At 54.2% G+C, this 26,346-nt stretch overlaps 1 protein-coding gene across 3 annotated transcripts in view; it reads left to right on the top strand.

The window, feature by feature from the left end:
• Positions 1 to 7,472: 7,472 nt before the first annotated feature.
• The window catches only part of PEMT (phosphatidylethanolamine N-methyltransferase), a 41,560-nt gene continuing 22,686 nt past the window's right edge, over positions 7,473 to 26,346 (top strand). For 2 of the 3 annotated variants that reach the window (XM_065684658.1, XM_065684657.1), the window contains exons 1-2: positions 7,660 to 7,817; positions 10,975 to 11,082. In XM_065684658.1, coding sequence (XP_065540730.1) covers positions 7,743 to 7,817; positions 10,975 to 11,082 — 183 coding nt within the window. In that variant the 5' untranslated portion in view covers positions 7,660 to 7,742. Of the gene's footprint in view, positions 7,616 to 7,659; positions 7,818 to 10,974; positions 11,083 to 26,346 lie in introns of those variants that run through there. The other variant, XM_065684659.1, reaches the window with a different exon arrangement.

Here is a 26,346-nt window from a genome sequence, read left to right as displayed (position 1 = left end):
TCACACCCCTGCCGTGCCCACATCCCATGCCATGGGGATGGAGCCGGTGGGTGCTTTGTCCATCCGGAGCTCCCTCCTCCAGTCTCTCCTCCTTCCCCTTCTGCCCTTTGGCTTCAATTTCTCCCCTTGGCTGCCGATGTCCAAATGGGGCCTCAAGGGACTCCCCACCAGCAACAACAAACCAGAGCAGCAAACATCCGTCCCGACAGCCCCACTGCCCGGGCAGTGACCCACAGCCCCGACAGATGCCCTTTTTATGGGGATCTGCAAGAAAATCCCAGTTCTTGGCATGGGCAGGCTGCAGGCAGGGCCTCTGGCAAAGGGATATCTGGAGTTGTGACTTCCAGGTAGTTGAGGGCTTCTCTGGGCGTGAGAAGAAGGAGGCATGCACGGAGGAAGGACCAGCGACAGCATCTCATCCTTAGGAATAAGGGCATCAAGCACCTTAAGGAAGTTAAACAGCCTGGTTTAGGTTGGATAAACCCCAGACCTTTTCTTTCAGGCCCTGTTTTTGACAGTGCAGAGATCAGTCTGTGCTCAGATGTTCTTCATCTTATATAAAGAGAATGAAGAAGCTGGCTCCAGCAGCTTCTTTTTGCTCCAACAACTCGAATCAGCCCCCAGCAATGGCACCAGCTCCCACTCTGCCTATAGGGAGGGTCGTGGCAGCAAAACCTGGTTGCTTGATTTGGGGGGTCCCCATAGAGAGGTGGTTGGTGATGCTCACCCTCTGCTCTGCTGCTGTGATTCAGAGCTTAAGGCTCGCAGTGGTGAAGAGCAATGCATGTTTAATTCATTTAAGGGAATTAAGCTCATCTGTGTGGCTACTCCCATCACCTCCACTTCCATTAATGCCTGAGCTGCTCATCTGGTTTCCTTTGGCTCTGGAAGAGATCTGGCATTACAGGGAGACCCATTCCCTGCAACTCCACTAATGTCAGTGGCTGGAGAGCAGCAGAAGACCCTGTTCACCCCATCCCCATGGTGGGGGGGGTACTTCTGGTTGCCCACATTAGTCCTATGGGCACCTTCTGCTTTATGACTCCCCTTTCATGGATGGCACAGGGAGCTGGCAGTGCTTGGTACCAGGGTCCAGCCAAGCAGGACCAGCTTATCTCTGTGGAGGAAAGTGGAAACCCATTCCTGTGGGTGGAAGTGGAGCAGATTGCCCTTGGGATGCACTGAGGAAAAGGCTCTGGTGGACTTCTGCACCCTTTCTGCTTTCAGTATCAGTCTAGCCCAGGGTAAGTAGGATGCCCAAAGCAAAGTCTTGCTGCTTGGGGGTTGCTGTGCCCCTTGCCAGTGGGGCACAGGGACAAAGCTTGTTGACCATGGGGCCTCTGCCTTCCTGGGGTCCCCAGCCTTCTTCTCATCTTCCTTTTGGGATGCTTCTGTGATGCAGCTCATAAACAGCCGTGAAAACAGAGGGGAAAGAAGAGAAGATAAAAATAAACAGCATCAGGAGTGGGTTTGAAGTAAACAACAGCAACACATCAAAGAGGAGGGAGAGTGATGCTCTGCGGGGGTATTTATAGCTGGCTCTGTGCTTCCAAGGGATAATGCCCCCATGGAAGTTTCTTCCCTGGCCCACCCAGGAGTGTGTCTGTGTCCAAGACCTGCATGTCAGCCCTTCCTTAGGGGTGACCCCGGGTGGTTTAAGCCAGGAGGCAGAGCACATCCCTACAGCTTTTAGACACATGGCAGGGCTGATGCCCCCAGTAGGCTCCAAACCCAGCTCTTTGCTGAGCACCAGGGCCAGGCTCCTGCTGCGTTGGCCATCACGCACAGCACGAAGCAGCTCCCATTACAAGGCTTTGCCCCCCATTGAGTCCTCAATGAGGGTTCTTTTCTCTCTGCATCCCTCCTGGGTGTCACATCTGAGAGGCAGGCTGTTTGCTTGGGAATAGGCAGAGCGAGGGATGAGCAATGGCCATGGAGGTGATGCTGGGTGCTGTGACTCAGCTCCCTCCATCATCCCTGCTGCGGTGAGTGTCTGGATAGCTCAGCATCCAAAACCTGGCTGCTTGGCTCATTATATGTGTCTGGAGCAATGCCCCATATTCCTGTGCTGATGATGTGCAGGGAAGTCTTCTGGGGGCTGGTTCAGTCCTCTGTACCTTGAACCATACAGGTAAAGGCACTCGGGGCGCACAGGGAGGGTTCTAGGTGGAGAGAGGACCAGGAGGTACAGGCAGCATTAGGGAAAGCTGCCCAGCCTCTTTGGATGGACCCATGGGGCAATAGGGGTTGTTTTCCACCTCCAGCATAGGACATCTTGCAGCCAGGGGATGTGCCCTTTTCAACTGCCTCCTGCTTTGGGAAGCCTCAGCCTCTCTTGTAGCATCTGTCCCCATGAAAGGTGCTTTGGAGGGATTTGAATGGCTCGGGGGATTTAGGGCTTTGGGGGAGAGCAGACTGGCAATAAAGCCTCCAGCCAGCTGTGCAGAGTCAGGACCCTTGCAGAAGAGAAAGCCGGAGGGATTTCCATCCCAAAACCTCCTTGCAGAGGGATTTCCATCATCCCGGAGCCCCAGAACCTCATCCCTCCTTGCAGCATCACCCAGGCTGGATGAGCAGCAGCCCCTGCAGTAGCTGCTCACCCTCACTGCTGCTCTCTAATCAGACACGGGCTTTGCAATTAAGCATCACAGAGTACCCCGGGGACAGAACCTGCTGTTAGAGCCCAGCTCAGATGTGGCTGGGGAGGGAGAGACCTGATTTCCCACTTAGCAGACAGGTCACGAGCGGTGCATTCATTGATCCCAGAAAGCAAAGCCTCCGCTTCATTAGAGCCACGCTAGTGATGAACGCAGCCTCGGGGAGCAGGGAAGCTGCTGTGAATCCTTCCCTAAGTGCTGTTTCCATTGGGTTCAGAGCACTGATGCCGGCAAGCTCCTCCGACAGCGTGGCTTTGCCTGCTCCTTGCTGCAGCACCCATCACACTTGTGGCGCTGGGAACAGGCTGAGGCTGGAAAGATGCACTATAGAGCCTCTGTGCCTGTCCCCTCCTGCTGTGCTTCTCCCCACTGATGCATGACAAGGGCACGATGCCCTGGGTTAAAGCAATACAAGCTGTGGCTCTTGCCAAGGCAGAGCACTGGGGCAAGACCACCAACATGAAGTGCTGGAGGGGTTCCAGAGCCCAGGGTGTTTGCAAGGGGTGTTCAAGCCTTAGGAGAGCTGGTTTGGGTGCAGGCAGCACAAAAGCAGGGCAGAGAAGAGGCAGCCCCAGGCCATTGGGGCACGGTGATGTTTGGCAAGAGGCTTAAGCAAGGTCCTGCCCTGAACCAACCTTCTGTACGCAGGGTGTTGAATGTAAAGGGGAACGTTCTCCTTTTCCTGCAGGAAGGACAGATCCTGCCCTGTCCTCTGTCTCTGATTTGCCCTCCCCAGGTCAGCTCTCTCCAGAGGGAGGTTTCCTCACTGCCTCCTGCCAACAGTTACTGGCAATCACTTCTCAATGCCCTTCAGTGCAGCTGCTCAAGGCAGCAGATGGGGATGTGGGCTGTAGCTGTGCCAGGCTGGTTGCTCTGCAAAGCCTGCTGCAGGATAAGCGGGGCTTATGCGAGTAGCTCCATCTACACCCAAAGTTCCCATTCCCTCCTGGAAATCACAGAACACCAGGTTGGAAGGGACCTCAGGGATCATCGAGATGCTATTGACAGACCTGTTGCGATACTGGTGTCGTTAATGGGAACACAGCGGGAAGAGCATCACTAGGGTTGAGCATTGTGAATGAGCTGGAACAGGGCCCAGTACCAGCCCCTTCCCTGCATCACGACTCTTCACATCACGATAACAACACCCACAGGTGGAAAAGCAAGGGGAGGACTGCGAGCCTTTAACGTGGAGACTTTCCTGGAGGGTTTCCTGGTTCTCTGTGTGAGGGCAGACATGGGGTTTAAGGAGGTTTCTGCTCCATTGCCTCACGCTGCGCTGCAGGTTCGCGGCAGGGATGTGTCACCCTGCTCTGGTGGGTGTCAGGCCTCCTTGCTGCCAATCCTTTCAGGACAGCATCTCCCATGGGCCATCCTCTGCTGGCAACAGCAACGAGCTTCCCCCGCTGTGACAGGTCCCCTTTGCAGGGGCTGCTGTTCAACAACGGCTCTCAAGGCGGATCTTGAGCTCCCAAGCATTTGGCTCCTGTTTCTGGCTCACGCTGGTACACGGAGGAGCTGGAAGCAAAGCATCCTCTTCCCAGCCTGGCTTTCCGTTTGGGAGCATCTCGGGTTTTGCTGAATCACAGAATGGGTTGGGTTGGGAAGGACCTTAAGATCATCCGGTTCCAACCCCCTGTTATGGGTAGGGGCACCTTCCACTAGAGCAGGTTGCTCCAAGCTCCATCCAATCTGGCCTTGAACACTGCCAGGGATGGGGCATTTATCACTTCTGTGGGCACCCTGTTCCAGCACCTCACCACCCTCACAGTGATGAACTTCTTCCTTATACCCAGTCTGAACTTCCCTTGTTTTATATATGGAGCTTTCTGCATCCCTGGGCATTTAAGGGAACTCTAGGAGCATCTGGGCACAGAAAAAAGGGAAGGAGCAGCTGCCTCTTTGGATTTACAGGGATCAGCATCCCGGGCGAGTCCCCAGCATTAAGCACGGTGTAACAGGGAGCAGAGTCTGACTCACATCCCATATGTTCCCAATCCACCGCGTTCAATCAAGCCTAATAAAATTGATAGGGGAGCATTGAAAATCTCGTGATTAATTCTTTATGATCTGTAATAGGGGAGCTGTGTGCCAATTACTCGAGTAAATCATTCATCAGAATATAAATAGAGCTAACTTCCAGCACAAACACTAAAGGATTTCCACTAGGATTGCAGGTCTGGATTGCAGCATTGCACCACTGGTGACAACGTGTTTGTCTCATGGAGGACAGAGGAGTATCTGTGAGTTTTGCTGCCCCAGCTTTCAGCTCCACGCTCCGGTGTTGTTTGCCTCTCTCTAGGTTTGCACTGCTGCCCTTTACCATGGGGTTCCACGTTCCATCCTTGATCTCCATGACCCCTCAGCCCAAGCCTTTGCATGTTCGTAAGGGTTAAACCCACAGGGTTTCTTTCAGGGCAGGTTTGGACGTGTGGACCATGACACAGCCCTCAGGGAAGGGGACAAACAGGACCTCTATCAGCAAGGGATGGTGCCATGGTGGCACCAGATTGCAAGCTCAGCTATGAGAAACCAAGACCACAAGCAGAAAGCAGCCCTTGCTGGTGACCATTGAGGCTTGATGGGGACACCCAGAATGTGGAAGCTGTCGGTGCTTTATATCTCCTTTATCTCAGCAAGAAAACTAATCCTTTAGCCTGGAAGCTTTCTCTTTGGCTAAGAGATGTTCCAACCAATATCCCATTTCTATGGGGAACTCACCCAACAGCATTCCCTGCCCTGGATTTCCACGTGTGGAGTCCCTTGGCTCTCCTTGCATTTGAAACTGCAGCTTGCTCACTCGCAGGCAGCGAGCATCCTTCAGAGCCTGACACACACATGCATTGCTGATCATGGAATCATGGAATCACAGGATGGTTTGGGATGGAAAGGACCTTGGGACTACCCCATTCCAACCCTTCACACCAGGCAATGTCACCCAAGGCTCTGTGCAACCTGGCCTTGAACACTGCCAGGGATGGAGCATTCCCCACTGTGAACACGTGAAGCACATGGAAGCCCTCCAGCGCTGCTGCAGGAGATGCCAACAGAAGCAGCGGTGGCTGCATGATCCCTGTTAGCTCCCCACTGCGTCCCTTTTCCCAACCAGCAAGCTGGATCCTGGTCCTCATCCGGCAGGGATGCTCCATTATGAATGGCTTCATTTAAGTGCTTTCTGCCCACAGAGACATCTGCAACTCAGCATTCATCAATGACCTCTTGGGGCTATAGTGGGATTGCAAAGGGCACCGGGAGCTGGGAAGGGACTTGGGAAAGCCAAGGGCAATGCCCTCTTCCTCAGCTTGGTGCTTGGAAACAGGGACCTGGATAAAAGGCATGACATGGAGACAAGGGGAGGGATGGGGACACAAAGAAAAGCCCTGCAGAAAGCCCTCTTTGTCTCCTTTACAGCTGCCGGATGTTTCCGAGGCGTGATGGAGACCTGTGTGGAGCAAACACCCCCTGTCCTGAGGTGGAGAACGTTCCCTGGACAGGAGGTTTGGCAGCGGGAATGGTGTGGGTGTGATTCCCTGCCCCAAACACAGCTGAGCACAGGTAGGGCACTGCAGCACATGCCTTTACTGGGTGCTTACAACATGGGGTGACAGATAGATGTGTATGCAACAGCCTAGCTCTGCTGGCCTTGAGTGAGCACCCCTCTGCACCTCCTCATTGCCCATCCCTCCCTTCATCCCTCCATGTCCCCCATCCAGACCCATTCCTCCTCCCAGCCTGCCACAGCATCCTTGTCCTTTCCCTTGCTGCAGGGAAGAGGTTTCTCCCTGCTAATTCCCTCCCTGGGGGACCATTTCCTCCCCTCTGAACACAGCCATCACTGCTGTCCCCCCTGCATCCCCTTGGCATCCCTGCTGCCCCAAGCACCCAGCTGGTGGGACTGACAGAACAAACATCCTCCCATCTGCTCCGGCGCCCCAGCCGGGGAGATGACACAGGGATAATCACACATTCAGCACAGCGGAATTATCCAGCGCGAGGGAGAAGAGGCCGGAAGCAGCTGGAGAGCATCCGTAGGGAACGCTGCTCCCACCCACCACAGCTCCTGCATCCCAGACTGGTGCCACACGTTATACTGGGAATGGAGGGGTCCAGCCCCATATACACACCCCAAGCACTGACCCTGCAGCAAGTCTGGAGTAAGGAAAGCTGGATCCCCGTGGAGCCAAGAGTTGTAGCTGGGATGCTCTGGGTCTGTGAAGCGCATCCTCCAAGGATGCCATGTTACTGTGAAGGGCTTCATGTGATCCATCACTCACATTTTCAGGGCCAGGGCACGAGCGTTAGGACAGCATTCCCCATTCCCATGACACCTCTGGGATGGCCACTTTGCAGCTCATCCATGAGGTTCCCTTCAAATCAAACTCCTTTTGGAATGGAATGTGTTTCCCCTCAAAAGAGGGCCTGCGGAAGGGGATGGTCCACGCACAGACCCTCAGAGGGGATGCACAGGCAGATCCGAGCCGCATCCCATGCAGTGCATCCCCCAGAAACACCCTGGGGAGAGTGAAAGGATGAACTGTGTTCGTCATAATACTGACAGCAACCACAAAGCCAATGCTACACCTGCTGATGGGAGTCACCCGCAAGGATTCGCCCTTAGAATACATCCAGACTTGACAGCTTCCCGTTTGGGCCTCGGATGAGGAACACTGGGCAGACAAACACCTCCTGCCCTGTGCTAGGCGGCCACAGGAGATGGGTCCCGGTGCCTGCCGCTGGTGCGGGCGCTTCATAGGGGCAGCACAGGCAGGGAGCAGGCAGGGAGCAGGCAGGGAGCAGGCAGGGAGCAGGCAGGGGCCACAGGCAGGCCCCGCTCCGCTGGGGGGGACCCGCGCGGGGCCCCGCTTGCTCCACCGGGGCAGGGTCGAAGTCCAGGCGCCGGCAGCGCCCTCCCGCAGCCGGACTCAGCCCGCGACGGAGGCGGCGGGGCCGGCGCCCAGGTCAGTGCTCGCCCGGCCCGGCCCGGCTCCCCGCTTGCGCCGCGCCGGGGCTCCGGAGGCGGGACTACGCTTCCCGGCAGCGCCGAGCTCTCCGCCGGGGAGGCGGCGGCCGCGGCCCCGCAGCGCCATGGCCGGGCGGCCCGGGCCCCGGCCGTTGCCGTGGGAGTGCTGCGAAGGGCTGGGCGGCCTGGAGTACGGGCAGGTAACGGCGGGCGGCACCGGGCACGGCCCGGCCCTGCAGCGCTGCCGCTCGGCACGGGGGTGGCGGCGGTCCGGGCCCGCTTCCGGTTCCCCTCTCTCGCCCCCGCGGCCTCTGGCGCAGGTGCACAGGGCCCGGGGTGCGCGGTGCCACACGAGGCGCGACGGCGGCTTCCGGCCGACGGGAGCGGCCTGGGCTGCACCGAGCCCAGAGCGCGGGTGCCGGGGCTGCGTCACCGGGTGCCCGTGTGGCTGTCACTGGGTGCCCGTGTGGCTCTCACTGGGTGCCCGTGTGGCTCTCAGTGGGTGCCCGTGTGGCTGTCACTGGGTGCCCGTGTGGCTGTCACTGGGTGCCCGTGTGGCTCTCAGTGGGTGCCCGTGTGGCTGTCACTGGGTGCCTGTGTGGCTCTCAGTGGGTGTTCATCTGGCTCTTGGGTGCCCGTGTGGCTCTCAGTGGGTGCCCGTGTGGCTCTCACTGGGTGCCCATGTGGCTCTCACTGGGTGCTCGTGTGGCTGTCAGTGGGTGCCCGTGTGGCTCTCAGTGGGTGTCCATCTTGCTCTTGGGTGCCCATGTGGCTTTCACTGGGTGCCCATGTTGCTCTCATTGGGTGCCCATGTGGCTCTCATTGGGTGTCCATCTTGCTCTTGGGTGCCCATGTGGCTCTCACTGCATGCCCATGTTGCTCTCATTGGGTGTCCATCTGCCTCTTGGGTGCCCATGTGGCTTTCACTGGGTGCCCGTGTGGCTCTCAGTGGGTGTTCATCTGGCTCTTGGGTGCCCATGTGGCTCTCAGTGGGTGCCCATATTGCTCTCATTGGGTGTTCATCTGGCTCTTGGGTGCTCATGTGACTCTCATTGGGTGTCCATCTGGCTCTTGGGTGCCCATGTGGCTCTCACTGGGTGCCCATGTTGCTCTCATTGGGTGCCCATGTGGCTCTCATTGGGTGTCCATCTGGCTCTTGGGTGCCCATGTGGCTCTCACTGGGTGCCCGTGTGGCTCTTGCGGTTGCCTTTGTGGCTCCCATTGGGTACCTGCGTGGCTTTTCCCGGATGTGGCTCTCTCCGGGTGCCCACGTGGCTCTTGCCCAGTTGCCCTGTGGCTCTCACTGCGTGACCATGGGACTCCCATTGGGTGCTCAAGTGGCTCTCACCCATTTCCCCATGTGGCTCTCACTGGGTGCATGTGTGGCTCCCATCAGATGCCCATGTGGCTCTTGCCCAGCTGCCCCTGTGGCTCTCGCTGGGTGCCCATGTAGCTCTCACCCCGTTCCGCCTATGGCTCTCTGGGTGCCCATGTGGCTCTCACTGGGTGCCCATGTGGCTCCCATTGGGTGCCCAAGTGGCTCTTTCTGGATGTGGCTCTCACTGGGTGCCCATGTGGCTCTCACCCCATTCCGCCTATGGCTCTTTGGGTGCCCATGTGGCTCTCACCTTGTTGCCCCTGTGGCTTTCACTGGGTGCCTGTGTGGCTCTGGTCCAGTTGCCTTTGTGGCTCTCGCTGAGTGCCCATGTAGCTCTCACCCCGTGCCTCTCTGGGTGCCCATGTGGCTCTCATTGGGTGCCCGTGTGGCTCTCATTAGGTATCCATGCCGCTTTCACCCTGCCCAGCTTTGGGGTTGCAGGCAGGCAGGCAGCGTTTGCCGCGGTTATCGATCACCCCTTGGGGAGGAGCGGACAAAGTTGACTGTTCTCTACTTGTCCGTGGCTGTCCCAGCCTGTAGGGACAGCTTGTCCTAAGGGCTTCCCCTTTTAGCCCTGCAAGCACACAGCAGGCACAGGCCAATCTGCCTCCCATTGCCAGGCACGGATTCGGTTGTTGAGGAGGAGGGAAGCAGGTGAGTGTGTTAATGGTGCTGCCAGCCAGCAGTTAGTAGGTCAGGAAGCTTTTGTTCAGCCTGTGCTGGTGCTGTTCTCAGTGCCGTACAAAACAAGAGGCAAGAAGTTGTCCTGGTCACGGGATTGCAATTGGAGCGGGACCAAGCAGTAACAGCCTGGGTACCCGGCTGGGTTTGGAGGGATGAGGTCTGATGGCTAAAGGGCTGCTCAGGGGTGAAGGGAAGGGAGGAATAGGGGGAGTTGGGTCAGGATTGGGTCCTAAGGGCTGTTCCCATCATAGAGGTGTTCTCAGTGGCTGGGCAGGAGGCACCCGGACATGCCCTGGGACAGCACAGCATCCATTCCCAGGTCCTTTGCTCTTGGAGAGGCACCGGATCTAGCAGCCATGAATCTCTGGTTCCTTCTATGAACGTGTGAGGAGCCAGTGGGAATTTCTCTCCTGGACTAGCAAGGTGGAGCCGATGCCTTTTCAAGCCTTTCCTGTTCCCTGCATCCGAAGGACTTGCAAACACAGCTGTATTTAGGAAGCAGAAGCCTTCCACATCCCGCTGTGTTGTCTTGGTTTTGATTCAAGCGAGGGAAGGGCTCGGGCTGGGCTGTTTCGTCCTTTGTTTTCCAAGTTTTGGGGAAAAAAACATAGGAAAAAAAGAAGGTGCTGAGTGTTTTTCATCTAAACCCCACTGCAGGGAGGAGAAGCAGCAGGGCTTATTGCACCTAAACGTGCTGACAGTGTCAGGGAGCCCTCCTGGGGAAAACAGCTCTCTTTTAAGAGGAGAAAGGGGAAAAACTCGTAGCTTTAAGGGCTTTTTGTTGTTGTCATTAAGGAAGACAGGAAAGTCTTTTGCAGCTTACAGTGCAGCTGCATCTCCCTTCACTATGGAAGGGGTTCGCATTGCTCTTACCTTACGGAAGGCAAGTTTGAGGCTGCCACAGTTCATTGCTTGTTCTTTCCACGCAGGCCAGCATCCCTGGGGCACAAATCCATCCCTGGGGATGCCAAAGCACTGTGAACACGCTGAGGTTGGCAGCTGCCCCACAGGGGCTGGTGCTTGTCCCCACAGTGTCCTCAAAGGGCTCATGTCCTTCTGAGTGCTTCCTAAGAGCTCCATATCCGTGAGGGGTGTGGGGATACAGCTTGGAGGAGCCCCCCATCCTTCCTCTTGGCTTTGCACCCTGAACAATGCATTGCTTGGGGCTATGGAGAGATTCTTCTGCTCTTGCAAGGCAGCCTGGTTTGAGGTGAAGTGCCCCCTGTTCGGGGGCAACACCCAGTGTCCCCATAGGATCCTGCACCCCCAGTAACTGTCCTTCCCTCCCTCCCCAGGTGGATGTGACTGTCATGGCACAGCTCTTCGGCTACGTGGATGTGACTGACTCTGCTTTCATTGTGGCCGCCCTCTCCATCGCCTTCAATCCTCTCTTCTGGAACATGGTAAGAGCTGCCTGTGCATGGCTGCCCTGTTGCTTTTAGGCTTCCTCGCCAGCTACAGGGGGGCCACACTGGAGGATAAACCTCTTTTGGGGGTGTCTGCTGGGCTTGTGGGGTGAATGGTGCTCAGGTATTAGAGGTGGAGCTGTGCTGCAGAGAGAGCTCCTGGGGCTGGAGGTGCCTGTGATGGTCCTGGATGAGGTGAAGGTGGGATTCAGGGCGGGATGCAGAAGGAATGAGGAGCTGAGCTTGGGAGATGGAACAGAGGAATCAAACCTGCCTCCTGCTGCACCTCCCACCCCAGCAGGTCACCATTGGAACTGAGCATAAATGGCATTAACCCTCTGCACGGGAGGCATTCCCTGCTGCTTCCCCCTGATATGTGTTGGGATATGATATGGATATATATGCTCCTGATATGATACGGAGCAGGGACACCTGCGCAGAGTGATGCTCGCTGTCTATGTGGGTACCATAGCGCGTCAGGAGCTGAGATTGGAAGAGTCTTCGCTGCCCTTTACCACTGGGGTGCTGCTGCTTTCCTGCACCAGCAAGGAATTACCATGTCCAGCCCCATTTTGGAGCATTGCAGAGCCAAATGGGAAGCCCAGGCTGGCTGCAGCAGAGGGGCTCCCACCCTGCACAAGCCAAGGTGGGGATGAAGCCTTCTCATGGAAACGGGATGCCATTGCAGCCAAGATTCCCAAAGCCGCCCACCAAACACACGGATTTTCACCCTGGGGGAAGTCTCCTTAAAAAAAGGCCTTGTTTTCCCAGAGGGGGAGGATTCGGCTCCCTCTGAGCGCGGGGGCTTTAGAGATTGTCTCATGCTGGGCTTTGGAAAAGCGCGGCTCTCTTGGCTCTGAGTCACTTTGGAAGCCTCCGTCGGAGCTCTTTGTTGCAGCCCCCCTAATTTCTCCTGCAAGCCGTTATTAAGAAGCCTCACGGTGTCTGAAACGCGAGCTAGAACCTGCCACATTATTTCGACTGCAGAGTCATCCTTTAGCATAAAGAATCAATGAGCGAGCTTCAGGATGTGGTCTCTGGGGGGAAGAGATTGGCTCCAGCGACAATGCTGCATAAAGGGGGGGGGGGGGGGGAAGGAGAAAAGGCCTTTATTAGCGTCTGCTGCTACGCCTGCGCCTCGTGGGATGCCTGCAGCTTGGGAAAAGAGCGTGGCTTTTCTGGATCAGGAGTTTGGCTGCTGTTAAAGGACAGGGAAAGCTGATGTAACAGCAGGAAGTTCATTGCGTTGCTGTTGTCCCCTTCCAGTGTGTCTGAAGAGCATTGCCGTTGGCGGCAGGTGGCACTGCAAGCAAGACGTGCAGGGCCTGCGCCTGGGAGCAGAAGGCATCTCTGCATGGCTTTGCAGTGACCAACCCCAGCTGGTGTGGTGGTGGAAGGCTCTGGGGAGGTGAGCGTGGCACTAGGTGTTGGCCCTTCTGCAGGCTGGCTCTCGCAGTCCGTGTGCCTCCATCCATACGCTTGCTGTGCCCCAGCATCTCCCTGCTGTGTTCAGGCTCCATGTGTGGCTCACAGCAGGCACTGCTGGAAGGCTCTTGCAAGGGGGATGCGGGACCTGCAGCACTGAACAAGCCCTTGCTATCGGGTGCATTTTAGCAGCAGTGGCCACAGCCATCTGTGGGTTTTCCCTATCCTGTTTCCTTTACCTCCTCCACCATCCTTTTATCCATGTGTGTCCACTGCCCATACCCAGCCAGGAGCTCTTCTTTTTCTGCATCCCTGCACAGGCTCCCTTTGTCTTTTGCTATTTGAGTTCCTTCCCAGCAGCTGAGATCGCTTCTGCATCCGAATTACTTTGGGCTTGCAAGAGCTTTAGTGCAAAGACTGGATTGCTGTGCAGTGCCAAGCACTCTCTGCTCTCTGCGCTTTGGAAGTAATACGGGATCCTGGTCCAAAACCCTCCTGAGCGTGAACTTCCTGGTTTGGGGAGAGATTGGGTGGGGATGCATTGGTTTAGTTCAGTGCCTTAATTCCCCATTTCTGCTGAACTCGGGCCAGATCTGCCTCTTGCAAAGTTTGGCGCCGGGCTGTCCTTGCTGTGCAGAGCCTCTGAGTAAGTATGTGGTGGGGAAACCCCAGCTCCATGCAGTGCTTGGCTAATGGAGAGGCGCATCTTGAGGCCTCGAGCATCCTGCACTGTTTGCCCTGGAAAGCACCAGGGATAAACCCTGCAGGGTTTGGGGATGAAGCACAAACTCCAGAGGCTATAGAGGAGGTCCAGAGAAAACCTTGATGCTCATCGGGTCAATGCGTGTACTTCTGTCGAGCGCAGTTTAGGGCACCAGAGCCTAAGTGGGGCACTTTGCCGGACTCCAGCCAGGCTGGATGCTCCCTCCTGTTCTCCACAAGGGAGAAAAGCTCTCCAAAGGGCCTCAGGACTCCCAGTTCTCACCTTTCCTCCCTGCAGCCATTCCCGATGGGTACCAGGAACGGCACTCCGTGGTCACCTCTGCCTTTCCCCACCAAACCCAGGGCTGTCCCGGCCTCTTCTGCTTCCACCCCTCTATGCCAGTTAGCATCCTGCCTGTCCATCGGTGGCTCCCGGGTTATGCTGTCCATGGCACAGCTTGGATTTGTTCCTCTGCTCTGGTTTTGTCCTTGTTTTCTCTTCCCCTCTCTCCTCCTCGTGCTGTCTGTGCTTTCCCACCTGCTGTGCCTGTTATGAGAGGAGCTGCTGGGAGCCGTCATCCCGCATCAGGCAGGGTGCAGGTGAGGTCCTGAAAGGCAGGAGCAGAGCTGTTTTGGGAATGAAATCACTTCAACTTCCCCAAAGATGTTCAATGCACCGGGAGACCCGAGCTGTGGGGCTGTAGTAGGCACATTGCTGGTCTCTGCCGTAAAACATTAATGAGGTCAAGGCAGCAGAAACTGCAATAAATCCCATCTGTGTTTGGAAAGCCGTGGAACGATGGGAGAAACTTCCCATCCCTGGGTAACTAAGGAAGGCATTAAATAGCAGCTCCTTGGGGACAAGCACTTTCAGGCCAGGAGAGGCAGATAAACCTGTATGTGGGAGGCTTTAAAGAGCTCGCTGAGCCGTGGCACATGGGGACTTTCTAGAAAGCTGGAAGGTTTCTGACCCTCTCCATAGCAAGCAGGCAAGTGGCAGAGCCATGAGGCAGGTAGGCTGACGTCTGCCACCACACGAGTGAGTTTCAAGTGGGAAGCGCATCCATCAGCAATCCTTTTCTTGGCTTGAGGCTCTTAAAAACTCCTGTCTGGCGTCATGGACTGATTTAGAAGTGGCACATCTTCAGCTTGCTCCTCCCCTCACCTCCGGTGACCCCCTGAGACACCCATCCTCGCACAGAGCAAACCCTCGGATGTCGCGCTTAGGAGCAGGCTTAGTGTAATTTAGCGTGGTTTTAAATAGACCCCCATCAGACAAACGTGCTTTTATTCTTCAAGGTTGCAGCTTTGCCTGTTGAGGGTAACGAGATCTCAGTTCGAGACTTCTGTCAAGTGCTTAAACTGCATGAGGTTTTCATTATAGGAGCAGTTGCGCAGGGAGCTGGGCTGACAGCGCCTGGCTCCTGATGGATGTGAATCTCTTGGTTCATTTCTTTTTAATTTCCCATCTTTTTCTCCTTCTTTGGAGACTGCAGGGATCTGCCAAGTGGATGAGAAGTGCTTGTGCTGGCGGGAGGGGGATGTTTGCAGCCTGATTGCATCTACCCCTGACCACTTCTTGCTAAACTCGGAGGAAGGCGCCTGGCCCCAAAACCTCCCCACGTAGCTGGGAAGGGGCCAGGAGCTTGGATGTGTCGGGATTCAGACCTCAGCAAGCCTTTTGGAGAAACACGCTGGATGCTGGGGGGGGGGGTGTTTCAGCAGCAATCACTGTCTGTCTTACAGAAGGGAAGGATTGAGCAGGGGATTGATGGTGGTGTGTTAGCACCTGGCTGGGGAAAAGGAATTGCAGGGTGTGAAATAGCTGTGTGAGGGCTGGTTAGCTGAAGTTTATGGGGCTGGGAGATGAATGAGTTGCAGTGATATAATGGTCTTTTCTGGCCTTCACATTCTGCAAACCTCAAGGGTTTTGTGGGCTCTGCAGAAAAACAGCCCTCAGCCATCTTCTGGAAGCTGCTTTTAGACCCCATTGCAGAAGCCCCGGCACAGTGACAATGATTATCTGCTTATAACAGATGCTAGATCAATAGCGGGCCTTCAAGCTACGCTGCAAGGCAATTGACTGCAGAAAGTGCTTCTTTATTGGGGTAAAGCTGGGCTTGCAGTGAGGCTTGGATTCGCTCTTACATATCCGGTCTTAAAATGTCACCGCCAGCTCTGATGCCTTTCATCCTTTGTGCAGGGAGAGGACGCGCATTATTCGTAATTGGGCTCTCTACCAGGCAGCAATCGCTGTTTTCATTCCCTACAACGCCTGGGAAAAAGCAAGGACTCGCTTGCTTTCTATTTTTCCTCCCCCCAAACAGCATTTAATGGCACTTTAATTCCGAGTGACTTGGTAATACTTCTCGTTCAGGCAACGAGGCCTTTGCAGTGATGCTGTAACGCAGGTGGTGAGCGGACGGACAGCATCGATTCTCCAGCCGTCTTGTAACAGGGTGAGTCCTGGCTGGGTGTATAACACTGTGCCTGTTTGGCTCCTAAATTTAGCTCTTCCAGCATCTCGGCACCGCTGCGAGCCACATAACAGGTACCAAAACTGGGTCGCATCCCCCTGCCTGCTGGCTGGAGTGACACAATTAGGAGCGCTATCACCTTGCGGGAGAGCCACATCCTTCATCCCGGCGCTGCTTCCCTGCAGCCTCCCAGCGAGGGGTGGTGGTGTTTGCATCTAAATCCTCTTTTAAGAAGCTGTGCAATGTCTTTTGATGATGTCCTTGCAGGCTGAGCTGCCTGTGATGGGGGGAAACATGGAGTTGAGCTGCTTCATCTGTGTGTCGAGCCAGGCACGGTCTCAGCCTTCAGGGCTGCACGAGAATGGTGCTAGTCCTTTGAGCAGCTGCCTGGCTACCACGCATGTCTCTAAACCAAGGTCAGAAGCTTTCTCTTACCTCACAGTCCCCTATAGATCATGGTCAAGCTGACCCAAAAAGCAGCCTCCTCCTTTTGCTAAGCTTCTGTAGCATGTTTTTCTAGAAACCCAGGCTGTTTGTTGTATAAACTGGACTTTTCTTGTTTGCTGGTTTAAAAATAAACCGTGGGCTGCTGGCAGCCCTGCTGGAATAAGTCAGAACACGCACAAAAGGTGAAGAAGAACAGATTTAAGCCAAGAGTCTTGTTTTCATATGCATCAGAGGATTAACTATACACCCTAGAAGTTGGGAAGAGGGCATTTCCTCTCTGTCCCACTCCATCCCTATTGTGCCATGCTGCTGAAGGATGTTCGTGTGGGAAATGGCAAGTCTATGACCACCTACATCCCATGGAACAAGGCAGAGAGCGGTGCTGGAGGCAAAAAAGGAAGTAGTAGGATCTACCCACACTGGGAGGCATGGAAGACGGCAGCTCTTCCTGCATAGCCTGAGGCTTTGGCATCATTTGTGTGTAGCCCTGGGGCTGGGAGCTGCTGGCACCCGGAGAAGGGAACTCCATCACCTCCCCTGGGACATCTCTATCCGGGGGCTGGGTGGGGGCTTCCCAGGTTGCATGCCCGCCTGCAGACGGGAGCTGGGTGTTTCCTGTCTGTGCCCTGGCGCAGACGTTTAGCAGAAGCCTGTCCCGTTCCCAGAAGGATGGGATCTCCCAAAATAGGCTGCTTTGACGAAGAACTGCAGACGGACGCAGTCTGCTGGGTGCTCTTGGGAGGTTATTTCTGTAAGACCCGCTGCCCGCCTTCCGTCGTGATGCAAATCCATCTCCTGGAGACTCACACTGGGGAGGGATGGCATCCCAGAGAAAATCCGTCCTCATTTCCTCTGTTTTCTCCCCCCTTAGTGCACTCCAAGAGGACACTTACCTCCAGTTGCTCCCATGGCAGGAGTAAATGGGTAGTAAAGGAGGTTAGTAAATCAGTAAAGCAATCCCCTCCTTCTCTTTTCCACCTATATTGTGTCCCCAGTGAGACATGGAGCTGGAAATGGCAGGAGCATCACACATCCCTGCTCTCTTCAGTGTGAAACGAGATCCCTCAGCAGCCTCATCACAGCAGTGCTTGGTGGACAGTGGTTCCTGGTAGATATTAGGAGCCTTGTCTCGGTTAAAGCAAACGAATATCTGCCTGCCCTATTCAGCTCCCTTGCATTCCCCTTTCTAATGGCAAAGCTTTAAAACCCCTCTACTCCAAAGCTGAGTTTTGGAAGCTGGTGCTGATGTATTACATTGATGGAGGACATGGTCTATGGACATCAAGCGTGCCTGGGCAGTAGCTTTGGTTGATCCATTGCAGAGGGATGGGAGCAGCAGTGCTCTGGCTGTTCAGAGTGAGGGGCTTTGATTTCGGAGGCAAAAGGAGGGGTGGGATGAAGCAGCCCTACCCAGCAAGCCTGATTTTCCTTTTCCCTGCCAAGCCATCTAAACCTCTGTGCTGGCTCATGTGCAGGTAAAGAGCAGCAGCTCCCTTGGAAGATTCCAGACAAGCTGGAAGCCCCAGGCTTGTACATGTGGCTTCACCCAATCCCCCTGATCTCCCAGCAAGTGTTGGGGTTAGGGAGAGGAAGGCCGGTGTGATGCCATGGGTCATTGAAATCATGAACTTCCATGGTACATAACGGTCATCTGGATTTGGCGATACCATGCTTGGTATTTTTCCCTTGCAACCCCTTTTTTTGTCCCTTCTCTTTCCTCCTCCAGACCAAGGATGATGCAGCCGTGGGCTTGTTCCACAGGTTAGGACGCGCAAGCTGCTGCCTTGCCTGGCTGAAGGGTGTTCACTCGCTGTCTGTGTGGGTACAGTCACTTTTGGCGTGATCCTTTTTGTGCTTCGGGGAAGAAAAAGCAGCTCACGGCCCTGAAGTGGGTGAGATGGAGATGGGTTTGAGCAGTTCTCTCTGCCTTTAGCTGTGGTGGGGAAGCCTGACCATCAGGGCTTACAGAATGCCTTCGTCACCTCCTTTGTGCAGTGGGAGGTTTGCTCATTATCTGGCTTGTGCTTCGCTTATAAAAGAAGCTGTAATTGTAGCGGCTCCTTGCCATGAAAGCACAAAGGCATTTTCAGGGAAGGAAAATGTACATGCAGCTTTTATGAGCCTTTACAGTCCTCCTTCTGCCTACTTTGCTCGCCTCCTGCCCTTTCTCCAGCATCAGCTCTGTGCCTGCCTGGTGCTCAGTGTGACTGCTTCTGGCTCGAGCCTCTCTTTTACTATAGAAATGCCCCTTTCAGAATGAAAGACTCGAGCATCCTCCTCCTCAGTATTGTTGGGTGAAGAACAGAGGAACCCTGAATCGCCCCCATGCAGACGGATGTTCCTATTCCTGCCTCTCCCCTCAGAGCTGTGTTTTCTGCAGTGAGTCCACCAGCAGATGCTCAGTCTGCGAAATTCCAGGAAGGGTTTTGATTTGGGAAGAAAAAACCCCATCTGTCTGTCTGTGATACAGTGTGCACTCGTAACAGGACTGGAGTGATTCCAAATCACTTCACCTTGGGGCATGCGTAGCTGTTCCTATTAAAAACTGAATGACCTCAGACCAGAGCCAGTATTTTTAACTCTGAAGCATTCCTATTAAGTCCCCTTTCCTGTTTATTTTTACCAGGACATCGTTTTAATGACTGCAGAGTTACTCATTTGATTCCCAAGGCTGGGGAGCAGCAGTGAATTAGTTTCATTTTGAGACTTGGTCATGCAGTCCTAGTCAAGATGTACTCAGCCAAAGCAAATGCATTGCCCAACTGAGGAACACGACTTTCCTGCTTGTTCCTGTCAGGCTGTGGTCCCTGGTGTGGATGTGCCTGGATCCTGCCCATGGCAGGGGGTTGGAACTAGATGATCTTTAAGGTCCCTTCCAAGCCAAACCATTCGGTGATGCTATGACGTGCTCAGCCTCCCACATCCCTCTCTGTGCAGGGCTATGGAGCTAAAGACTAAGAGGGTTTGAGCACTGAACGCAGGGCTCGTATGTGCATCCCAGTGGTCAGCTTTGAGGCTGCAAAAATGGGAAGGAGCATCCCTGGGGTGCAGATCACTGGGTATAGGGATGCTTGATCATTCCCTCAGCTTTTGGGTTTCGTTTCTTGCATTGAACAGATCCCGTGGGACACATGGCTACACCCAGAGGAGCTAACACTGAGGGGTTGGATGGCTGCGTTTAACCCTTCAGGCTGTCATTACTTGTTGTGCCGCTCGGTTTGAACATCTCATCCCCAAGCAGAGGGGAACAGAGAGCATTACATAAAGATCAAATTGTCCCTCTCTATTGTTGGCCACCAGGACGACAGCAGCATCACAAACATGAGTGTCCTCAGCGCTGTGGGAGCTGTTCCCAGGGAAGGCTTAACACGGAACGTGATATGTAGGAGCAGGGAGAGGACTGGAGGCCCTCCAGCTGGAACTGGTGCTCCACTGGTGCAACCAGTGCCTCTTTTCCACCGAACTGTCACTATGCTGTGAAGGGGTATTGGATTTCTCTTGCATTTTGTGCTCTCTGAGGCGTATTCATTTCTTTTCTCCCCCCCCACTTTCCCTGTCTCCCTCCCATCGCAGCCCCTGGGGGAGCGATGAGCGAGTACACGCTGTCCAGAGGATGGGTGTGTTGGGAGTCCTTATTAGCAGTCTTATTCCAGAGAATTAAACCCTACTTTCACAAAAGGGCAGCCGGAGAGCCAGGGATCTTGTTCAATGCGGCTGTGGGAGAAGCCAGTGCAAATGGCACAAGAAGTCCTGCTCTGAGACTACCAGTCCTGGCCATTGGGGTATTACAACCAAAAGAGTAATTCTTGTGTTTCTTTATTATTTCACCCCAAAATGACAAAGTGGTGCATGAGGAAACCAGCCACATCTCCTGTTCCGTGCTGCCACTTGAGCCTCCACTTGTTTTGGGTTTTAGATAGGGCTTTAAATGTTCCTACTCATCTCCCACTTCACCTTTCCACAACCCCGCTGCCAAATGTGCCTCTGCGACACCCGTCATTGTTTCTCCCTGAATTCATTGTCGTGTGTAATTGCAACCTGCTGCAGGACGCTGTCTTGCTCTATTAAAAAGAGAGATGCTAATGAAGAACATTGGGTACCGCGTTACAGGAGAGCAAGGCTCGACTCGCTGGGACGTGTACTTGGCGTCCTGTTATTGCCAGCCTGGGCAGAAATGGTGTTTCTGTCTCTCATCACTCACTGGCTAATGATTGTAATTTTTCCTTGCTGAGAAACTCTGGGTATAATGGACTTCATTAACGGATACATGAGATGCTACCAGCCCTGCATTAGGGGGAGAGAGGAGGAAAACAACCCCTGCATGGAGGCAATTGTGTTATTTGTTTGTAGCAATAGAAGTGATCCAGAATTAGTGTCGGATTCGGTGGGGTGGCTAATGAGCTGGGCTGAGCTGGAATCCAAGCAGACCTGTTAACGAGAGCAGACTGCAACGATGATGCCTGGGTCTGAAACCCCTCACATCAAACACAGGATCCCAGGCAGCGCTGTGATGGCTTGGCTGCTTCTTCATCTTCTTCCTTGATGTCCAGGTTGGACGAAGCCTTGGGTGGGATGGTTTAGTGTGAGGTGTCCCTGCCCATGGTAGGGGGTTGGAACTGGATGATCTTGAGGTCCTTTCCAACCCTAACTATTCTGTGATTCTATATATGGATGCATGCTGATATGTTTGCATCTCGAGGGGCTGCTGCTTGCTGATCACCCCTAACCTTTCTGCATCCCCTTCTATCCTGCCATCTCCTTATTCATACATCGGATGAACTGGAGCTTCTGATTTAGTCTTTAAGCCAGCAGAACCAAAGTATTTCTATTCCCATGGGTTCCATCAGCTGGAAGCATTGCCTAACTTGAAACACTGGGGCATCCAGCCCCAGTTTTCAGTCACAGGCAGTGGCACAACCGCAGGTCCAGCTGGTTGGGGGCACGGTGCCATAGCTGGGTGCTCACACTGATACCCGACCACGTATTGCAACTGAATATGGGTCATACAGGAGAGCAGGAAAGCACTTGAATTAGCTGACATCTCCGGTAGAGCTTTATACAGTCTCTCTGCAGTGAATCAGAGGCTGCAAGAAATGTCACAGTCATTAGGTGACCTCAATCTCCTTTTACCTGGAGCCAGTGAAGGCTTGTCTCAGTGCAGTACAAGGATATTTCCTACATGGGATGTACTTGCTGAAGACTCTCCCTTTCTATCCCAGCTCGAATAACTGGGTTTTAATCAGGCTGACCTTATTTGCTAAGGTGATAGCAATTCGAGCTACAGGTTTGGAGCAATCATTGGAGAGCTTTGAAGAGCAGGGTAGATGCTTTGTGATGAAGGTCAAGAGCTTCGTCCCCACATTTAAATCCAAACCCAAGGTGTTAAGTGCGCAACGAATTCAGAGGGGCTTGACCTCAGCGCTAAGGATCCATTGGGATCCTGGGCTTGATTTGGAAGGAACGCAATGGAGCAGAGGCGTGAAAATAGAAGGGAAGTCATAAAGAAGAGAGACACGTTTGTCTTGTAACGTGGCATTTGTACTGAGCACTTGCTGACAGTGAGGTGCAGCAAAGAGCTTGCCTTTCTAAATCGATGCCAGTTCAAACATCGTCAGTGCTATTGTTGGAAAGGCTTTGTTTGGAAATGGGTCTTTGGGGTGGACGGCCTGTTTCGGTGCAGCAGCTGTGTGTACAGCACTCCAGGCCCCTTCCCCTGCTTTGCTTTTTTTAGTGTTGTATGAGTAGGAGCAACAGGAAGGGGGGAAACAAGAAGCAAACACAGGACGTGAGACGGGCAGAACATTCTCCATCACTCGAGAAACGCACACCTTTGCTTCTGGTCGGTTTGGGAAGGCTGCCTGAGCTGGTGTTTGCTCAGAGAGAGTGCTCTGAGGCTTAGGAGGATGTATGAAAAGAGGAGGTTTGTGGTTTTGTGGATGGGAGCTGTGTGCGATGGGAAGCTGAGTGTGGGCCGAGGCATCTGCGCATGGAAGATGAACGTAAACCCAGGCAAAACACTTGGCCGTCCTGCGCGCGAGATGCTCATCTGGCAGCGCTTGCCTTCCCTCTGCAAAGCCCCACATGCTTGTGTCAGGGCATCCTCTGCCTCTTTCATTTCATTTAATGCATAGATAAATAATGAAATGAAATGGAGAGGAAGCTGGGTGGATCCTGGCTGCTCCCTGTTCCCCCATGCAGCCCTTGGCCGTCCCCACCGCATCCCAGCCATGGAAGGGTCCTTCCCCATCCCATGCTGTGCTCTGGAGAAATCATTACTTCCCAAATACTTTTTCCATGGGGTTTTTTGGCTGGAAGAGGCGGTTTGGGCCGTGCAGCCTGATTCCCTGTAGCTGGAGCACATCACCCTTCTTCCCCTTTGCTCTCAGGGCTCCCTATGGCCTCTCTCAAAATGAACAGCTTATTCTGGGTTACTTGAAATCACAGCGCTTCAGACATAAATCATGAGCTCCTTGCCTTGAGGAGAAGCTGTTCAGATTTTGTGTTGGAAATTGCTAGCAAATACGGCCCAGATTCCGTGTCATTTTTGTTTTTATGGAAGAGGAGAGGATGTGGCTCATGGAACATCGCTGGACCCAGGCTGCCTTGGCCTCCGTTAAGCAGGGGCTTGTTTTCATCGCAAGCAGCTAATGAGATCCCACTTGGACAAATCACATAAGCACTATTAGAGAAATGAAATGTATTATCTAGGTGCTTATCACGAGTGGATTCAAGGTAAAGGCTTCTGTGGAGGTAATCTCAAGGGATGGCTGTGAGGTAAAGTGTACCTAGTCCTTACGAAACCCTTATCTGTTTACCTGCTGGCTTATTCTGTTTCCCCAGCTCCAGGCTGTTAGCTGAGGTGACCTGTGCCATTTCAGTCCAGTTACTTTCACTGGGGATGGACGCAGTGAGGTTTCTTTTTCAGGCTGTATTCAGCCATGGGGAAGGCAGGCTCGGTTCTTTAACACCCCTCTTTCCACTGTTAAAGACATAGAGCCGCTTTCCTCTTCGACCTGTGTCGAAGTGCTCAGACTGGACCCTCTTGATCCCCTCGTCGGTGGCATTCATGGGGAAGAAGCCGCTAGAAGAGGCATTCCGGCTTGTGTTTTGCTCTCTAACTCACTCTTCTAGGTGATGGGCATAGCAGGCAGCGAGGGTTTCTCACTGCAGCTCCACAACCAGCCCCATGGTTTTGGAGAGAAACCTGCACTGCTTTCCACATGTAGATGGTTCTCTCCTTCAGCCCCTTGGATGTTCACATCTTTTTGCAGCCCTTTGTGCCTTCCAAGCCTCTGGATCCATTGTGAGGTGCTGTAAACGTGTGTTTTTCCCCTCTGCGAACCCCTCTGTCACCTGGGTGTGCATCCCCCCTGTTCCAGCTGGCTGTTCCATGCCGCAGTATCCTTGCGTGGCCAGTCCCCACACCGCCTCGTCTCTCCAAAACCCCACTGCTGTTTCTTTTGGCTGGAATAAACAACAAACCCCCCATCCAGAACCCATGAAAGGCAATGGAAAAGTCTTCCTTGAGTCAAATGAGCACCTTCCTTTCCAAACCAAAAGCCCTTGGCAGACACGGATGAGCTTAGCCGTCCTGCTCGGCTGTGGCTTGCTGACAGCTGTTATTGCCATCATACCAGTGGGGAAATAGGAGAAACTAACTGGTGTAGCCTCTTGGAGAGCCCTTTTGTGGCTGAGACAGCCTATCCCCATCTGTTGGGATGTGCATCAGGTCTCTGCCCATCAGATCAGGGTGCTTGGAGCCTTCAGGCTCTGATGGGGGTCCCTGCCCTGCTCTGACTCCTGTCCCCATCAGCATCAATCCATCCCTGGGTGCATCTTTTCTTGGGGCATCACCATAAGAAAGCCTTTTACAGTCTGCGTGGGCAGTCTCTGGCCTGCATTGCCTTATGGCTCATGTGAAACCATTATGGTGGTGCCTGTCTCTTCTAATATCACTTCAGTGTTTTAATTGCATGAACTGAAGGCTACTGCTCCTGTACTTAGTGGGGGAACTTTGCAGGGCTTTAATCATTTGCTAAAAGCTTTCGGGCTCCATTACCATCTCTTGGCTCTCTGTAATTGAGTGCCTGCAAGTTGAGAAGCTTTCAGAGAAGTAACTCACGTCTTTAGATTGGGTAATCCAGAGCAGCCACAGCTTTTCCCAGTGCAGGCAGGAAGCCATTAGACAATGTGGAGCCTATTGGGATGCTGGCAGGAGGGATAGAGAGGGGCCTCCCAGCCCTCCCCGGAGCTGGTGCCCGTCAGCTGCACCCTACAGATGGGTTCTGTGCTGGGACGGTTGAGGGTGGGCAGCAAGGGACCCTGAGCAGTGCTGAGACAGGCGGGGATGGGTGGGATGAAGGCTTTGGAGAGGCTGGGTGATAGCTCGGATGGGCAGAGGTGGGGACAATGCTCCTGACCTGCCAAAGGGACAAGCACATGGGATTAAGGCTGCTGGATAATCGGCTGGCGCTGATGGTGCAACACAGCTGAGAACTGATGGTACATAGCATATAAGAGATGATGGGTGAGGGAGGCACGAGGGACTGGCTTGGTAAAGGCTGGAAAGGGAAGACATCCGTTGTCTGCCTCCTGTGGGGAGTCACAGTGGATGCAGGTGTACCAACGAGCATCACAGTGAGTGCAGGTGAGTCACCACAGCCCATCGCACCGCTGCCTCTCTGCCAAGCCCTGCCCATGGGCTAAACCTTAAGGGTTTAGGGCACCTTCCCAAGGCCATGCACCCACCGGGGGCTCAGCAGCAGCACAGGGAAGGCAGTCGCGGTGATGGGCACTTGGTATCGCCGCCGCTGCCGCACCAGGAACGTGACTGCAGGGAGGTGATGGCTAATTGCTGCAGCGAGTCAAGGACTGTTTAAGCAGCTAATTAATTCCTCCTAATCAGCCCTTGATCTGTTGAAAACTGCATGGCATTATCTCCTCCGCTGCAACACCTTGATAATTCCTGTCTGAATGGCCTTCGCAGAGAACATATTTAAATAAACTCAATAGAGATTTCAGACAGATAGCAACTATAATTACCAGCTTGTACAAATTAAACCGTGGTTTGTTCTGTTCTTCTTCTCCTGCCTTCGCTGCCCAGAGCTCCTGCTAATCATGTTCTTGCTGCCAGTGGCACGCCAGTCCCCCGGGGTGATCGCTGCACATGCCTTCGGAAAGCCTGTGCTGGTGCCTGGTGCTGGGATGGTGTTCGGGATGAGGCTGCACGTGGAAACATGCCAGCCTTGGCTGGCGGGGTTCTTGTGCCAGGGGCTCAGTGCTGGTAAGCCCCTGTGTACCCCTTGGGGTTGCTGTGCATGATGCTCCCTGGGACCAGCCCTGCAGTTTCACCTCCATCTCTCCTGAGGTTTGCAGAGCAGGGGCATTCTCACTTAGGAGCAGCACAAACACTTGGACATTTCCCTCGAGTGGCCACAGGAGCCCAGGCTGGAGCTTTCAGCCTGCCCGGTGCTGTTGGTGCTTCCCTACCAGCACACAGGCCATAAACCATCTGCATTAAGTGCAAGGGAGCATCGTTGGGAAGGATAAGGTCAGGCCACCCTCGTTTCCTCCCTGGTCCCATGGGACAGCCAGAAAGGCTGGTTCCTCTGGGATCCAGCAAAGGTCAGCCAGCCCCACTGCTCACAGGCAGGCAGTGGATGTGCCTTTACAATGCAGCCTGCTCTGCTGTGTTTAATGTGTTGGCTCTGCTCCCCTGCTTGCTCCTGGCAGCACCACGGGCAGTTTGGCTGCTCAGGTGTATCAGTTTCCTCTCCGTCCTTATGCTTTAATGAGAGATTCCAGGAAGTCAGAAAGGAAAATGGAACAGGTCAGTTCCTCTGGTCCCCATCAGTGAAATAAGGGTAACATCAGGTTTCCTGCCCTTTCATCATGTTAGGAGCTAGGAGGGGCACATCTCCCCTGATGAGAGATGCTCACATGGAGCCACCAAAGCTCTGAGTCAGGGTTCTCCTGTCCCAGCACCCACAGGAGGATGTACCCATGGGCAGGAGAGGCCAGACTGGAGCAGGAAGTTCAAAGGTTTACCCAGGTTGGTTTTGTCTGGAGGGTTTTCCTGAGTTAGGGCTGAAGCATCCAGGGCTCATCCTATGCACGTGGATGCGCCCCATCCCGTATCCCACACTGGGATAGTTTTTCCCCTGGACTTTTAATGGAATTTCTGATTTTTGGGTCTTTCAGCAGGCTGCTT

This window comes from Lathamus discolor, chromosome 6 (genome assembly GCF_037157495.1).
Source record: "Lathamus discolor isolate bLatDis1 chromosome 6, bLatDis1.hap1, whole genome shotgun sequence".
NCBI classification, from domain to species: domain Eukaryota; kingdom Metazoa; phylum Chordata; class Aves; order Psittaciformes; family Psittacidae; genus Lathamus; species Lathamus discolor.
The sequence above is the reverse complement of the archived record's forward strand: the minus strand, read 5'-3'. Positions and strand labels throughout refer to the sequence as shown.